Consider the following 17386-nt stretch of genomic DNA (forward strand, 5'->3'; position numbering starts at 1 on the left):
TAAAAACCCTTTCACATCGAATAAACATGATGCTATTAAACAGGCAATAAATATTTAAAGCAGCTTTTATGCTTATTTCAGTTTAGTTTATGTGTATGATAAAAATAAATTAAGCAGCATAATTTCATGAATTAGGTTATAATTATATTTTTTCAAAGTAATTTTTCTTTATCTAGGATAATTTCTATCAATAATTTTGGCTACTGGTTACTGCTAAAATGAATGTAACTAAAAGTAACGAATATATCGTATTTTCTGAACTTTCTTAATATTATACTTATATTTTACTATTTCCTATTTACCAATTTATCTTAGGTACAGCAATATATGTATACAATATTTTTGAGAACAAGTAGGAGAGCCAGGCAGTGTTAGTCGATTCAGTCTATATCTAATATTTACGTAATTACTAAATTCAAATCTAACATTTTTAATTAAAACTTTGTATATAAACTATAAAATTTATTATATAAAGTCCTTACTTGAGACTATTTTACAAAAGATAAGACCAAAATACAAAAGATATCGCATTACTAGCAGACGAAGCCGCGTACGTGTCTGTGTACTTTAAATTATGTCAAATATTGTAAAAATGATATGAATACTGAAAAATCAACTGTCTAATAGAAAATACTGTGTTCAGTGAAGCGGGCAATGTGAGACGTAATAGCTAAGGCGTAGAGTTGGGTCCTACGCTCCGGGCAATACGGTGCGCCGGCACGCCAGGCAGTCGCCATCCGCAACGGAACGCACATTCTTCCGCACTCCAGAATGCCAATGCCATATTATTATGTCTGATATCCACCCCTATTGTTGGATATATATCTATGAAACTCCTCTATTGACATCTTTATTCAGACCTTGCGATGCAGCCCACGTACGTAAGAATTATTCAATAGTATTTAAATTTTTATATACCTAGACGCTAGTATAATTTTAGTATAGTTTTTAAACATCGAATTATGTTCTATATATATGTTTTATAAAATAATAATTTGAATTCGTATTGAGAATTGATTATTTTTTGTGTTTCTTCTTCGCAAGATTTGTTTCTAGCCGTAATTATCTATTCATTTTCCAGTGAAGTTAACTCAGACCACTTTTTATCTGAAGAGAAAAAAAATGTATATATGTGTATTCTATTACCTTATCTATGACAGTAGACTTGTCCAATAGGTATTTTGAAAACTAAACAGTTCTTGTACATGTACAAAACCACAGATACAATAACTTTCTTAAAAACCTAACGTGAATATATAGTTAGTATAAAAAAACTTAACAATTGGTATAAACGTACGTCTTTTTTGCAAGTAATATATTCTGTGCACATTTTTTAAATGCGGCATTTGTGGGGGAAGGCCTTGCTTACCTCGTCAACACTAAAACAATTTAGGTGCTCTTTCCATAATTTAATTCTTTGCTTCTGCTCCCGAGGCGACATTTCGCTACAATTATTGGACGCAAATTGACTTACTGTGCAGTATTTTTTATTTAGATAAATGTTATTTGAATTATAAAAGTACCAAAATGTATTTTTAGAGCACAATTCCGACTTTGCTTTGTTGGGATTGCTATAAGATTATTTGGTACTCATAGATTTAACCTAAGAATAATAATAACTTCAATTATTTGGTTACTTGCTCATTAAGTCAAACTTGAGTAGGTATAATAAGGCGGAGAGCGGTAAAATGAAAAAGTTTACAACATTACTTTGTAAGTTATAATTTTATACTAACAGGTAGGTATTTAAGTAATTAAATTCACTCAATTAGAAACATAAACTATACCTAATTAATCGTTATTTCTAGTATGTATGGATATATCTAAAAATTAATTAATTATTCTCATTTATTCGGTTAACATAATTTTCTAAAGAAATTGAATAATCTTCTTCTAAATCATACTTTCAATGAATTTATCTATGTCTATTTGTAAAATAATCAGTAAAGATAGCCTAAGGACAGGCAGAGACTACAAACTAGTTATAGATAATGTTGTAATGGTTATATACTACATATAACATAGCAATTAAGCGCATAATGAAGATGTAAGTATGTAATATTACTTAGTTTTTGTAATGAGGTGATATTATAAAAAAAATAGGAGAATAAAGTCGCGGATTTTACGTACCTACTAGTACATGTTAATACTCATCAAGAACTGTTATATTTTCCATAACTTAAGTCTTTTTTTGTTGTTAAATTATACATACATTAAAGGTCGATCTTTATTGGTCCAATAGTAAAAAGCAAACAGCATCGCCCACTCACGACATCCGCAATCGATTACGACATGATAGCGTGGATTGAAGTAGATGTTCTCGATGGATCTTGAAGGAAATAAAAGGTGAAGCTGTGAAGAAAATAGACTCGTTGAAATCTAATTTCGCGTAACCATAACGGGCAGACACTTGAGAGCGATGAGCCATCCGCGGCAGACGCCCAGCTTATATCAATTCCTTAATTGAGGCATGGCTCCTTCGCTCGAGCGAGCTTTCTGAAAACATACAGTTCTACCAATCTTTAAGAATTCTTTATCGCTCACTGTTGAAAGCGACCTACCCTAGACTTGAGATTTATTTTTATTATTAATTAAAGAAAGGATTTATATTTAGGACTGGTTATGAACATCGTGAGGTAAATACCTAGACGTGGAAATATTTAAATATTTCTAGTTTTTCTTCATTATTCAAAGAATATAACTATTGCTGAAAATGGTAAGTATTTATATTTTCTGTATTTCGTTTTTAAATACTGTATTTTTTATTATTTTTGGAATAGTAAAATCTGCCTACGCTAACTGCATACGCTGGCCAGCCAGTAGTAGAACATGACGGACGAAGATAAAATGATAAATGGTTAGTACCCCATTGTGATAAATTCATTATAAACAGGACAGTTTAACAGTGTACCGCGTGATCTGCCAGAGTAGGTACAAGAATAGAATCGCTGCATACTTATTACTAAAAACAGTTTTATACGTAAATGTACGCGTAGGGCAAAAGCTTCATAAGTATTAATGGTATTAGCTATGACTGCTTACATTATAGCACAAATATTGTAGTAATTTCATAACGTAATTATTTATTTCATCTTCATTGCATGTGATCCAAATATGTTCAGATAGTTTTACATTTACCTATAAATCACACCAATACTGTATATATCTGTCTAACTAAATCTTAACCTTTATTTTAAACCAAGATTAATAATTTCATACTATTTAACCTATTGCTCGTTGGTCGTTTCCTCGTCAAATTCGATGTCTGCACCAACTTCAGGAATATCATCGTCGTCAATCCCTGATTGTACCAGTGAATAAGGACCTTCGTTACACTTGGGCCCATCGCAAGAGAAATTGTCGAATTCACAATATTCTCCTAACACCATCTGAAATAAAAACAAATGTATACCCATATGTACTTATTGTAATAAACAGATATATTTTGTCGCAGTGGAAATGCCATGTATCTCAAGTCCTATAATTTTTTTCGGAAATACACAATACTCATTAGTGGTTACCTACGTAGTTTCGTAGTATTTTTTAAATCATTGGTTTGACAAACAAGGGGAAGACGTACCTGGTGGTAAGTAGTAACTGGTGCCCATATATGTAACTACACGTATAACCATATAACCTTAACCTGTAGCACCTGGCATATCGCTCGCATTTTGCCATTCGGGAGGACTGAGATTCCATGCCTCTTATCCTGCAATATCACTGCCTTCAACCGAAACATATCTTACAAAGCAACCTGCATGGTAGCTGAAATTTGTGTCTTACTGAATGAGGTGTAGATACCCCACATCTATGTATCTCTACACGATTTTTTACAATACTACACTTTAGTAGTTTAGTACAAATTAGTAGTAGTTTGGACAATACTATAGTTTGACAGAAAGTAATGTGTAATTCGTAACAACACTTTGCAATTTGTATAGTTAAACAGCGACATTATTGTTTTTCTTCTAATTGGGTATTATTTTGTGGAAGTTCATTTCATTTCGGTCGCAGTTTGGTCGCCGAAATATCAACAATATTCAATGCCTGATGATGTCTCGTTTAGAGGCAAACAGATGTCGTAGACATAAGAATATGGCTTTAGACTTAATAACGATCGGAATTTAATCACCAATAACGTCGTTATGCTTCAGTAGCGGTAGTCAAGTTTCCGCTCTGAATAAGTGTGGTCACACACATGCTAATGGTAACCGAATTAAACAAACTAATATAAAGCCATTAAGTAACGACAATTTTGTTAAACACACGGTTTCTAATTTCACCGCACTTCTTATTTTTTAGTAATTATCTAGTGCCTAATATTATTTATTCATTATATAAAAACAGAGTAAATTTCATTAAAAATGGCAAGACAATTGTGACATAAAATACTATAGGATGAGAACAACAAGAAATTGCTATCTCTAAGTATAAGTGATAATTTTAATTGGAGAAGATTGACTAATATCGATATACTCTTGATGAAGATGAAGATCAAATGAAACTGTATAGACCAATAGGAATACTGCGAAATAATGCATAATTAGTAGTTAATATACCTTTGTGGGATTTTCAACATCAGGAGTATGGTCACAAAGGCAGCGTCCACATACACACTGTCCGCGTCCAGAACATTGTTCGCCTTCAGATACTCCCGGCGGGTGGCAATTCTGATGTACTTCTAACTCAGTTTCATTAGAATTAGAGCACGCGCATACTGCATTCTCTTCCAAGCTAACTGGAAATATTATTCTATCAGAATATTATGTGTCAATCTTCGAAAAATAGGCGATTTGATCTATATTTCAAGCTAGTAAGTCTAAGTAAGCACTTCAGCCAATATTACTGAAGGTTTAGAATATATAAGTAAGTATATGCAAATATTTTTTTTAAGTAGTTACCTAGGCTTATACTTATATCTAAACTGATCTATAAAAAAAACTAATGTACAACTGATGATACCTGCAAGTGTAGGTCGCAATTTTTGTATTAGTAATTATTAATTATTGTTAAATTCAAATTCAAATTCAAAATATCTTTATTCATGTAGGTCTATTACAGACTCTTATGATATGTCAAATCTACCGTCAGTTCGGAATGATATTGAGATGAGAAGAACTGACAAGAAACTCAGCTCGTATTTTTTTTCAAATAATAATGGAACATGTTTATGATAAATACAGTTATTAAAATTCAAATTTGGGAGAATAGAGTGACCACCAGCATATGCTATCGCAAAGAACAAAAAATTTAATCAGTGTTCACAACCTGAACAGACCAGTCCCCACAAGCAGCACCCGTTCACGAGTATGACGTATGAGCCAGCCATCATTGTACTCAACCATATTTGAGGGAGCACATCGACCCGGCTCACCACGCCGCCACAAGTTTGAACTTTATAGCGAGCATGACTGTTTCAGGTTACTCCACTACATCAATTATATTATTTACAGCATAGGCTGTACCGATCACAGTTTTCACCCATTACAATATTAAATTTACATTATTTAATTTACAATATGTCATTACAAAATTTATAATAAGTTTCTTTAATGTTATTACATTATCCATGTCAATGGGAAAAATTATATCATAACAAAAGTTAAAATTGTAATTAAGTCCACACATTGTATAGTCATTTAAGTAGTTGTTAGAGCAAAGTGTTTTTTTTACATGTATCTTAAATTTGGCTTCACTTAAATTTAAAATACTATCTGGCAATTTATTATAAAAACGTATACAATGTCCCATGAAAGTTGTACTTACTTTTTTGAGACGATAACTAGGCATATTTAATTTATTTTTATTCCTTGTATTAAAAGCGTGTAAGTGACTATTTTTTGGAAATAAATTTAAGTTTTTGCGTACATACATAATATTTTCATATATATATTGAGAGGGAACAGTAAGGATACCTGTTTCTTTAAAGCGTTCTCTAAGAGATTCGCGACACGGTAAATTATATATTGAACGAATTGCTCTTTTTTGTAATATAAAAAATGATTCTACATCAGCCGCTCTTCCCCACAATATAATACCATACGACATTATACTATGGAAGTAACTAAAATACACTAGTTTTGCTGTTGCAGTATCAGTCAACTGCCTAATTTTTCTGATAGCAAAAGCAGCCGAGCTTAGTCTTTTGGCTAGTGTGAATATATGTGGACCCCACTGCAATTTATTATCTATTACAATACCAAGAAACGAAGTCTCATCAACAAAGTCCAAAACATGATGATTCATACTAACAGTTGTCGTTACTTGTTTTACGTTTGGTAAAGAGAATTTAACACATTTTGTTTTCATTGAATTAAGCGCTAGATTATTTGATGTAAACCAGTTTAGAACATCCTCAAGAGCAATATTTATATTATTAAAATCCTTTGTATTTCTTTTCACTTTGAAAATAAGTGATGTGTCATCAGCAAACAATACTATGTCAAGTATGTTTTGAAACTAAATTGTTAAAATATAATGTTCAATTTCAATTCACAATATTTCAAGTTTAAGGGACTACCCGCTTCGGCCGTGCTGTGCATTTATAGATCATTTATTCAGTCAGGACTTTTATGTAAAGTTAAATTAAATTAAAATTGAGATAGTTTTCAGTAGATCTGCTTACAAACATATAAAAATGTTTGTATCCTACGGTAACTTCGCAATTCTGAATTAATTTTAATGGTGCTATAATTGATTTTTATACTGATTTTTTATATTTATAGGTGAATGTATTTTAATTTATATTTTGTTTTAATTTATATTTTAACTTAATTTAATATTAATTTTTGATATTATTTGTATTTTATTTTTGTGTGTGTATTTTGTGTCTGTAGTCTGTACGTACTAACATTAATTATAAGAAATCTGTAATACTAACAAAGTGGGCAATTAAGCCTGATATTAAATACATTATTATTATATAATATATTATCTAATGGTTAGAGACAACTCTACGGTAGAGAGTTAGCCTACGCTAAATCCATTCTAATTAAATTAAAACTGGGAATTCTATAGAAAATGTGTTTTCTATGATTATTCATCTAGTTAGTGCAAAATTAGGGACAATAATAACTCACATCCGAAGTCATTGTGTTCTATAGCATCGTTAATGCAAAAAGCATCGAAATTAGGTAGTTTCTTTGAAAAGCATTTGTTATCTGTGGGGCACCAAGAACACTGACTTAAACGTAAACAGTCCACGCATGATTTCTTTACGTTGCACACCCAACTTTCATCGATAGCGAACGCATTGCGAGTCCAACTTGGCGTTACGTATAAAGACATTAACCAAATTTTAAAGATAATTAAGAACATTTTCATAATTATTTGATATTTAACCAAACGGGCACTTTACTAATGGATATGTGTATATTCACTGTACTACTGATTTGTAACCGATACAAGTAACCATGACATATTTATATCGCAATAGATAACCCCTATGCTGTACTTTAGCAATAATGTAAATAAAATGTCCTCATTTTAAATCAGCTCTATAAATCGATAGAAAATAAACCTCACATACCTCTAGGTAAGTACAATATTTTAGACACGTTAAATGTGTATCAGAGTAGATAGTTTAAACGAAAAATTTTATTCCGAGGAAGAAACCTGATAGCAAAATTGATACGAAATTTATACATCTTTATTTATACCGAATCATAAATATAAACATCTACAGCACTAACAACAATATTTCGAACCTACTACATAATTAGAATCTCATAAATTGTGTATTACGTATATATTTATAAAAAAAGTTATCTAACTATTTATATCAGTTGTCTAGTACCCAAGTATCCATAACACAAGCTCTGCTTAGCTTGGGACTAGATGGCGTTGTGTGAATTGTCCAGGGTAATTATTACAATAAATAAATTCATATAAAAAATTACATCAATATCGAGAATTTCTTACTGATGTAATATTTTCTTCGCACCATACTGTGTTGTATTTACTAGTCAATGGCACAGTTTGAATCAGTTTGTTAATTTAAGAGTCTATTCCTGTCATTAAAATTTCTAAAAGAGGAGATATAACCAAAACAATTGCTCTCAAGTTTGGGCTATAAGAAAATCTAGTTGCGCATGTTTGAGTATATTTGCAGAGGCATCTAAGATATGCCATTATTTTCATTAGCATACTAAATGTTTTCTCCTGCATTGCTTGGAATATGTGAACTCGTACCTAAACGGTTCGTCTTGCAGCATCGTAGAGATATTTTTACTTCTATAGTACGACATACCTACCAGGAAATCGCCAGAAGACTCGACATTGCCGCAACGTCTCCATAGCAGATAAACTTTCTGTAGAGTCAGTGATCTTTCTCATAGTCAACCTAGGCACACAGGTTAACAGCGATTACTTGGTTTTCTGCACACCAAGTAAAATTATTGTGTATATTCACTTCAAAATATGACCCGTGGTAGGATATTATTTAATGGGTAACACTTGAATGGAAGTGCAGGCGGGGGTACCGTCTGCACTACCGGTATACGCTGGCGGGGCACATTTGAAGGATGATTGGATGAGCATTAAGTCAGGACAGTTATAAGCGTGATAAACAGCGTGGTTAACTCAGCAGAATTCCCAGTTTCCTGGAGGTACCGTGTGAAGGTCTACCTGATGTGGAATATATCTACAACCACTTCCTTCCGTGCTGAGGGTTGAACTCATTAAATCTACGTGGGACGTTGTGGTGACTTTTAAAACTTTTGCATTTTAAACTTCAAATAAGAAGCGTTGATAGTTATTTAATAGATTATATATCTTATTCTGAAAAGAAATACCTTACCTACAAATAACCAAACTGTACAAAGGCCTGTAAAGTTCTTCCAGTGAAGAAGACTGAATTGAAAATATTGTAAAACTTCAGGTATAATATTCAAGATTCACGAATCTCTAAGTGAACACGGGATATTCCTTATTCACTTAGTGATTCCTAATGTTTAAATTATTTTAAAGCCATCAATATGTACACAGATGGTGAATGATGGAGGTACTAGAAGAGTTTAGACATTTTAAAAAATATATAGGTTGCAATGCGAAGGATGCATATACTTGGCTAGTCTTCAATCTCCGAAAGAATAGACGCTATAGTGTTTCAATTTTTATAACTTAGCTTCATCCTAATGATTGTCCCAGGAATTTTTATTCAAATAAACGAATATTTTCCCACGACCACTTTAACGTTTTTTTTTTAATCCAGCACGCTGTTTCCGTCAAGAAAAAAGAGTCGCGAAGTCTATAGATTCGGATTCTTCGCAATTTTAAAGCATGTATAAATAATACTACGAGATTACGTTGCAATATTTATTTAAGCAGCCGGTGTCATATTAAATAGATTGCCCACTTTAATATAACATCGGACTTATTACTTACAATAGAAAGACATACATACTACAATAGAAATTAATTTAAAGTACCCACTCAAAAACACTGTAATATAAAACATATTCATAAAATTAAATATATATTTCTTATTAAAATAGATAATTTACACAAAAAAATTATTGTATTTTTTTAAAAGAATTGTATATATTTGGATGTAACGAAACATAAATTTATATTTACTCCACTCAATAAAACTATAACGATATTTACAAGGGTTGCTGTCTGAAATGTTAAACATCTATCGTATGACAGCTTTTTGATAGTTTCTTAGCTGTCATAGATAGACAGATTTTAGTATTTTATTCAGAAACAAACAATCGTTCATGCATCTGCAATGGCAGATTAGTCTGTGCTGTAAGTTTAGAGCCTGTCCTGTAACGACGAAAAATAATACAAAGAATGAAATACTGTAATAACTTAACTTTTTAATAGTTGTTAATTATATATAACTAAAATGGAAAATTATTATAAAGGGAAAAATGTTGAGGAGGACTTAGAGAGAGACAAGATACCAATTAAAGATTTGCCGGTAAACTTTCTTTGGATGCAAGTAAGATATTAAGGTGTTTTCTGGGACTATCTGTACTTTTTTTTTGTTATTAATTTGATACTAATGTAAACTAAATATTATTTAACAGGTTAAAGGTGGAAGTAAAATGGGAAATTTGCTTGCACATGCATCCGGTATATTGGAGGATAAAACGACAACAGCGATTGTTTGGAGTGCTGCAGGAGTGGGAATCCCAAAGGCTATTTCTTGTGCAGAAATTTTAAAACGACAGTTTTCAATCGGATATCAAATTACCAAATTGACACATAAAAAGTAAACAAAGTGTAATAATCATAATTTTATCGTTATGGCTCTGTAGTTTGATAATTCCTTTAAAAATAATTTCTAGATCCTATAATTAAAAGTTGAAGAATGTCAATAATGGGAACCCAGTTCCTAGCCTTGGACATTATCAGGTTAATTCCATGTTTTTCTTTCTGGACTGTTATGGATAGATCATTCAATATTCCTCCATTAATTAAAAAAAACTATGTATTTTTACCAGTCTCATGCCAACCTCCTAAAACCTAATTACTTTATTTAAAAAAATTTAGGCACTCTAAATGTCATTAACTTTGAATTAAATTATTATTTATTAACATAAAATTATTCAATGTTCATTTGAACTTGTATATGAAATAACTATGATGATTCTTAGCCAAAAGTTCTTTACCTATTTTTGTTGTACTTGTATGCTTGTAATTGTAAAATTGCACCTTTAAACAAAAAAGTTATTTCTTCAAAAGTAATATGCAGATTAGAAATGGTTTAAAATGCTTTCAGTGTAGAAGAATATTGGGAACCTAAATTAGATGGACTTGAAACAATTATAGTCAAACGGAAAATACCTGTAATACACATATTACTGTCTGTCACTCCAATCACTGATACTACTGAACTTGGGTAAGTATATGTCATTTGAGGTATATCATTTATAACATGATTAAAATAATCTTTATGTGATATAACTTCTATGACATGCAGATGTATCTAAATATTAGTCTTAATATTTGATATTTTAGAATGCCTTTGTTAAAATTTCATGAAGGTTAATACTGAAATATTATTCCTTAAAATATGAGGCTATTAGAAATGATGCTCATGATCATTTAAATTGAAAAGTAATTTGTTTTATTAATTGATGTACAAATTAGATTCCACTCCAATTCTGTCAGAGGAAGTTGTATTATGCAACTTTGTTAATTTATTTCTATATAATTATGTTTCAGATATCAAACTATAGAAGGAAAGAAATTTTGGCATAAAGAGGTTACTACTAGTAATACAAAGCCAAATCAATCATATAAATCTAAAAAACCTTTTAAATACAAGAAAGCTGTTATGAATTCATAGAATGTAAATAAACAATACTTTTAGTTTGACTTTATTTTTATATTATTCAATATATTTTGTTATTTTTATATATATATATATATCAATAAATATGAAATAAAACCATTTGTGGGACTACAATTATATATTTTTGTAAATGTAATATACATTGTAAATCTACCAGTTTCAAACAACAATCAGCATTACTCAATGAGTTATTACAGTGCAAGGTTTATTACAAGTTTTATATAACAGTGAGTCCTGATTATCCATAAGTTTCAAATGCCTTGATAGTTATTAAATGCTATGATTATTTGAATTCTCAAGTCAGTAGTATGCAAAATATTAGTACTTTAGGATGCATATAATAGACATACTATGTCAATACTCAAATAACACACTATTCAGACACACACTGATATAGAAATATAATTACTACTAGGTACATCTATATTCATTACCTAACAGTAAGGGTAAGATTCTATGAGCTTAGTGGATACTATGACTATAAATAGTACGAATAAATTCTATAAATAAGAATATTATGTAGACAAAAAATAAATTATTTCTTTAAATCTCAGGCTTCTGATTCACCAACAGGTGGTGCTATTGGTGTCTCATCATCAAGTTTAGGTAGAATCAATATTTCTTTCGAAATTATAGAGTATTTTGTAACAAAGTAAGTAAATCGCTTGCACAAATGTGTTTCTTTTTCAAAGGCATCAAATATAGCCCGATGATGAAAATAAGCATGCGAAAATATTCTATATACTCTTCTGCATACTGATCCCAGTTTCGCCACTGAAGATTCTTTGATGCTGACCCTGAAATAAAAAATATATTGAAATAAACTCACAAATATCAACAAATACTATGATTTTATCAATTTGATGTGATATTTCACTAATCACATCTAATACACCATTATCAGCCACACACTAAATTTTGTAAGAAAACAAATAACTTTCTTACAGTCATAATGTACATATATGGTTGCTTGAAAGATGTCACTTTTGAAATGTTAATTTAATGTTCTATATATCACCATATTTATATATAGAACATGCTTAACATTCAATACCTGCTCGGAAAATATTTATTGCTGTTCAGCAGGCAAGCTGCACCATCAAGAGTGTGTCTGGTGTAGTCAATAGCGGGACATTCCTTGGGAGTCTTGTGAGCAGCACACAGAAATATCCATTGTTCTGTGGCAGTCATCTGTGTACATGTCTCAGGCTTACATTCACTTTGTAACCTGACAGCCAATCCATTCAACTCCATGCAGAATTGTCTGAAAGTAAAAATATACAGAATATTCAGTTGCTACTAAATGCTAAGTTTTTGAACTTTCTTTTAAGCATCATAATGTCATTTCAAATGTATCTGTAAAATATCATCTATATTTTTCAGTGGCCAAATTTATGGTAATGTAATTGTGCGATTTTTTTATGAGAAGAAAACATTGGAGTTGTAGTTATTTTCAATTAGTGATGATATAAATCTAAATGAAGCTTATTCTGACTTCCAAGTTGAACAAAGATATAGTACATAAAATCTCCAGAAACATGTAAGTAACTATGTAGAAACTCGCCTACCTTCTCTTCTTAAAATGTAATCTACTTTTTCGAAAGCATACCATGGTGCTTCCATAAAAGTAGGTATGTACAAAAATAATCAGACATGGGATATAAATAAGTTTAAACTATATATAAGTAGCAATGTTTGTTAATATCAATATTTCAAACCTTACCTCAAATGTTCATATTTCCAAACTCCTTCATCCTGTGCTTCAGGCATTTTCAGTATAGCTTCCAGATTGGATGGATCACGTCGAATAGTTTGTTGTATAAATTGTTGTACTGCCAATGTGCTGTCCATCTCTTCAAAGGGCTCATCTGGCCAGCGACAAAAATCCTAAAACAAATGTATAATGTATACAGCAGTCCATGTATTAATTATATACTTCAACAACATTCTTATGTTCAATATATCTTTAGTTCTAAAGGCCCCTACCTTAAATTATTATCTTTGACTATCTGATAATAGTAACATATAACAAGAGAATGAGATATTCTGTTCATTCATATATGCAATATAAGTTACTGCTGGCAATTAGGTATAAACCTAATTGTAATCTATTTGCCATTGTTGGCTAAGTAACCCGATTTTATCTTCATTTCACAAAGGCAGGATAAATGTTATATCATTATCAACCACACAACTACTAATACTTATGCCAATATATTTATATTTATTTTACCTACTTAGTCTATTTCATGCGTATGATCGCAGATAACAACCAGTAAACGGATTAATAAATAAATAATAATAAAAGAAGACCATTCTACAATGGTCATGTTTTTACAATTTACATTGACAAATGGAGTGTACTATTTAGATATTGGACTATTGGGACATTGTTTAGTTTACTGTAATCTTTATAATATATTAACACATCTGGCTATAATATGTTCATACATAATTTTACTGAACCAGAATTAAAAATAAATAAAATACCCGTTACCTTTGCTTTCGATCCTGGGCGATTGCGCCTTAGTATTTGTACAGTTTCAGTCATTTTGATAGTAATTTATATATAAACACTGAATGTTAAGTTTGTATTCTTAAATTCTAGTATATATATTAATAATTTACGAATCAGAAAAACATGAATACTGTAAAGAAAAGTAAGTAAATCAAAGAAGCAGATATTACAACAAATTTTAGCGTAAATCAACTAAATGACAAACTGTAAGTAATAAAACTGTCACATTACAATGACAAACTCAAAAGACTGACGTCGAATCTTAGTACAGACTACAGTTCTCGCCTTCAGTCTTAGTTTCACAGACTGAGTTTTCAGTAAGAATGTCATTGTTTTGTTATTATAGCTTTTGTATGTTAATGTTTTTGTGAAGTTTATAGATTAATTTAAATATTAATTGATCTGAGATTCAATTAACAGATACTTTTAATGATTTCCAACACTTTTATTTTGTTTCGTTACCGTTTCGGACAAAATAAAACATAATGCATATAAAAATATGTTTTGTTATTCTGAGTGTCTTCTTTGCATATGTTTGGTCGTCAAGTGACATGACAGAGAGCTCTTTTGGTAAATTTAAACAGGGAGTCATAGCTGCATTTGGTGATTTTAACTCGGATGAATTAACAGATGCCTTTGTTATCACTAATAGTTCAGACATAGTGGTCTTTTTAGCTTATGATAAAGAACCCTTTTTAAGGCCATCGTCATTTGCATGTAATTTTAGCAATATTGTAATAACAAGCGTTGTGCCTGGGGACTATGATGGCGATGCATACATGGATATTCTTTTGACCACTCAGATACAAAATAAGACTTCTAATTTACATGAAGTGAGAGTAATATGGGGTGGCATGCCTAGTTTGAACTGCACTGATGCCCTCCTTGTCAAAGCTACAAGTGTGGGACAACCACTAGTAATGGATTATAATCGTGATATGACATTAGATTTGTTTGGTATTAACACTAATAATGAACGTGTGTTTTGGATATTTGATGAATCAAGATCTCTACCCAAAGAGATTAAAATGGGTGATGGAATACAAAAAGAAATAAAACTTCCACATTCACACTCATTTTTAGATGTTAATTTTGATGATGCTGCTGATTTGTTACTGACCACAACACTAGATATTGAAGTGTGGCTGAATGATGAAATTACTGGGTTCAAGTACAACAATAGCATAGAACTATTAGTTGGTCATCCTGTGATATATGGGCAAGCCCTTTTTATTGATGTTGCACTGTCCGGTCAATTCTTTTTAGTTATACCTGTGTGTTATGATCCTGAATGTTTGAATAGTACTGTATTTATTTATGACAATAATCAATGGCATGACTTGCAAATAGACTTCAATGATGGCGAAGGAACATTATGGAGATTCACACCTCCACGAAATGAAATATACTTAGATACTATAACTATGCGTAGTGGTGATTATAATATGGATGGATATCCTGATATATTGATGACGTTAAGTCCTGTAAATAATAATGATACTAGAGTTTTCTTACTTCACAATATCCCATGTGATCAATCATGGTGTAAATTTTACAGAACATTTGAAGTTCAATGGCATAACTTTGATACTTTTGGTAAAGATGTAGTTATGGCTACATTTTATGATTTCTATATGGATGGAGTTCTTGATGTGATATATGTTAAAAAAAATAGCACATCACAAGATTATACTATGCACGGTTTTAAGAATGAGCTAGAATATGATACAAACTTTATAAAAGTAATTGTTGTAACTGGATTGACTAATGCTAGAGTACCAGTTATAAATGGTACCCTATACAACAGAAAAGTTACATTCGGTAAGACTATATAAAGTAATTATGATGGATGTAGTGATTATCATGATTCCACTAAATTATTTTATAAAAATTTTGTTTTTTTCAGGGACCAATTTGCCAGGACCCAAAATTGGCTACAATACTTGGTCACAAGAAGGCAACTACCGAACAGGAGTGTGTGCACAACTGCCCCAGTCTGCATACTTTGCTCTCCAACTTCCATACTCAATATTTGGACTAGACCGTACACCAAATTTTGTTGACACCTTATCTGTAGGTCTCTCAGGTTATTCTAAAAGTTGGACTCAAATCATTCCAAATTCTCAAATAGTTGTAATACCATCACCACCCTTTGATTCTTCGCAATGGAAAGCTCAACTATTTGTTACTCCAAGTAAAGTAATTCTTAAAAGTGTTTTTGTTTTATCTGCTATTTTAATTGTAATAACAGCTCTTGTACTTTATCTGCACTGGAAAGAGCGAAATGACCGCCAGGATATCATTGAAATTGATGAGAAGACATATGTGAAAATATAACACTTAATTAGTATGCATTTACATTAAATTATGTTCACTAGTTACTATATTACTACAGATTTTTTTGTTTCTAAAGCATAAATTATATTAAATGTGTATTGTATTATAATTGAAGATAAATTGTTCCAAGTCCAAGTAATTATTCAGGAGATTATGATTTGGTAGTTGAGAAAAGCTATAATACTTTAGTGAAATTAAATAAATATAATAACATATATTGTACATAAATAAGCTTTAATGTATATGGATGTTGTCAAACTGTGATCTATAAAAACTTTGTATTTAAGGTATTGAAGTATAATGAGGCTGTTATAAATATGTAATATAGAATATCTAATAATATATGTGATATAATTTTTGTCTGATAATGATTTTCATAATTATAAACATGCTGTAATTTAAATGTTGTAAAGAAAGATATAAAAATTGTAATATAGTGTATATAAATGCCATACCTAATGGACCATTTGTTTTTTTAAACCATGGAAAATTCTATCCAAATCAGTCTAGCTGCATGTATTTGTCCTTAATATTTTGTACTATTTTGTTACGGTATCAACTGTCTTTGTCTAAACTAAATTTTATTCTGTTTACATGATCATACTATTTGATTCGATTACTATTAGACCATTATTTTTTTATATTTGTGAATACTCTTTTCCTCTCTGTTTAGATAGTATGTAGGTATATTACTGTATAGTTGTTTTTTTTACTGGATGATAATGGTATGGTGCTCATGCCTGTGCTAATGGATTATGTCGGCGGGACACCAGGTGATGATAAGATGAGCATAAGATCAGGTTATTTGCCCATCGTGGCAAATTCCAGGAATTTATCAGGTTGGTTTACAGGCCGTATTGTGAAGAGGTTAACCTAACATACAACTTTTCATGCTAATTACGGAAGTTTTAATGTTGTTAATTTATTAATAGAATATATTTTTAGTAACAAACTATAACTCAAGTAGGTGTGACACCATTCGATGCTAGAACAATTATACATCAGAATTTGTAACGCAAATCATAGTTGCCACAAAAACATAGTGTTTTAAATATTTAACAGTTGGAGTTTTAATAGGAATATTGTTAAGTCACGAATTTAACAATATTCCTGTTAAAACTGTCCAACTACTATATTGAAATTGGGACATTGCGGCTTTCGTTCAATCTTCGGTGCATGCAAGTTGATTTACGACGTCTTGTGAAATCGACACCGATTTTACCCCT

The 17386-nt window shown here is 30.9% G+C and overlaps 4 protein-coding genes across 7 annotated transcripts; 2 read left to right on the plus strand and 2 right to left on the minus strand.

Annotated features, from left to right (window-relative positions):
• Window positions 1–1848: 1848 nt before the first annotated feature.
• LOC131848494 (uncharacterized) lies at window positions 1849–7510 on the minus strand. Of its 4 annotated transcripts, none has more exons than XM_059198382.1 (4): window positions 7080–7510; window positions 4560–4738; window positions 3220–3389; window positions 1849–2352 (listed from the first exon to the last, which is right to left on the minus strand). In XM_059198382.1, the coding sequence occupies exons 1-3, from the start codon at window positions 7321–7323 to the stop codon at window positions 3228–3230; spliced, it is 585 nt and encodes a 194-aa protein (XP_059054365.1). In that variant the 5' UTR covers window positions 7324–7510; the 3' UTR covers window positions 1849–2352; window positions 3220–3227. The 4 variants fall into 4 exon arrangements, with proteins under 4 accessions (XP_059054365.1, XP_059054363.1, XP_059054366.1 ...); XM_059198380.1 differs by having other exon boundaries at window positions 3228–3389; window positions 7080–7508; XM_059198383.1 differs by lacking the exon at window positions 1849–2352 and adding an exon at window positions 2361–2496.
• A 2310-nt stretch (window positions 7511–9820) lies between these two features.
• On the plus strand, window positions 9821–11328 carry LOC131848427 (ribonuclease P protein subunit p25-like protein). The gene is made up of 4 exons (XM_059198276.1): window positions 9821–9946; window positions 10035–10219; window positions 10730–10849; window positions 11176–11328. The coding sequence occupies exons 1-4, from the start codon at window positions 9851–9853 to the stop codon at window positions 11297–11299; spliced, it is 525 nt and encodes a 174-aa protein (XP_059054259.1). The 5' UTR covers window positions 9821–9850; the 3' UTR covers window positions 11300–11328.
• A 77-nt stretch (window positions 11329–11405) lies between these two features.
• Window positions 11406–14035, minus strand: LOC131848426 (MOB kinase activator-like 4). Its single transcript, XM_059198275.1, has 4 exons — window positions 13803–14035; window positions 13029–13192; window positions 12360–12569; window positions 11406–12102 (listed from the first exon to the last, which is right to left on the minus strand). Exons 1-4 carry the CDS (start codon window positions 13854–13856, stop codon window positions 11856–11858), a joined length of 675 nt encoding a protein of 224 aa, XP_059054258.1. The 5' UTR covers window positions 13857–14035; the 3' UTR covers window positions 11406–11855.
• A 119-nt stretch (window positions 14036–14154) lies between these two features.
• On the plus strand, window positions 14155–17376 carry LOC131848480 (T-cell immunomodulatory protein). The gene is made up of 2 exons (XM_059198359.1): window positions 14155–15644; window positions 15730–17376. Exons 1-2 carry the CDS (start codon window positions 14309–14311, stop codon window positions 16158–16160), a joined length of 1767 nt encoding a protein of 588 aa, XP_059054342.1. The 5' UTR covers window positions 14155–14308; the 3' UTR covers window positions 16161–17376.
• The last annotated feature ends 10 nt before the right edge of the window (window positions 17377–17386 follow it).

Source organism: Achroia grisella, unplaced genomic scaffold (genome assembly GCF_030625045.1).
Source record: "Achroia grisella isolate CSIRO2021 unplaced genomic scaffold, CSIRO_AGI_Agris_v1 utg558, whole genome shotgun sequence".
NCBI lineage: Eukaryota > Metazoa > Arthropoda > Insecta > Lepidoptera > Pyralidae > Achroia > Achroia grisella.

Bases quoted from the DNA above. Each gene is read 5' to 3' on its own strand.
- LOC131848426 (XM_059198275.1), bottom strand. From the start codon at position 13,856: ATGACTGAAACTGTACAAATACTAAGGCGCAATCGCCCAGGATCGAAA. The intron at 13,193-13,802 runs GTAACGGGTATT...CATTTGTTTTAG, and splicing joins GCCCAGGATCGAAAGCAAAG to GATTTTTGTCGCTGGCCAGA. The intron at 12,570-13,028 runs GTAAGGTTTGAA...TTTTACTTTCAG, and splicing joins TGGAAATATGAACATTTGAG to ACAATTCTGCATGGAGTTGA.
- LOC131848494 (XM_059198382.1), bottom strand. From the start codon at position 7,323: ATGAAAATGTTCTTAATTATCTTTAAAATTTGGTTAATGTCTTTATAC. The intron at 4,739-7,079 runs GTGAGTTATTAT...TAATATTTCCAG, and splicing joins AGAACACAATGACTTCGGAT to TTAGCTTGGAAGAGAATGCA. The intron at 3,390-4,559 runs GTATATTAACTA...TTTTTATTTCAG, and splicing joins ATGTTGAAAATCCCACAAAG to ATGGTGTTAGGAGAATATTG.
- LOC131848427 (XM_059198276.1), top strand. From the start codon at position 9,851: ATGGAAAATTATTATAAAGGGAAAAATGTTGAGGAGGACTTAGAGAGA. The intron at 10,220-10,729 runs GTAAACAAAGTG...AAATGCTTTCAG, and splicing joins ACCAAATTGACACATAAAAA to TGTAGAAGAATATTGGGAAC. The intron at 10,850-11,175 runs GTAAGTATATGT...ATTATGTTTCAG, and splicing joins ACTGATACTACTGAACTTGG to ATATCAAACTATAGAAGGAA.
- LOC131848480 (XM_059198359.1), top strand. From the start codon at position 14,309: ATGCATATAAAAATATGTTTTGTTATTCTGAGTGTCTTCTTTGCATAT. The intron at 15,645-15,729 runs GTAAGACTATAT...TGTTTTTTTCAG, and splicing joins CAACAGAAAAGTTACATTCG to GGACCAATTTGCCAGGACCC.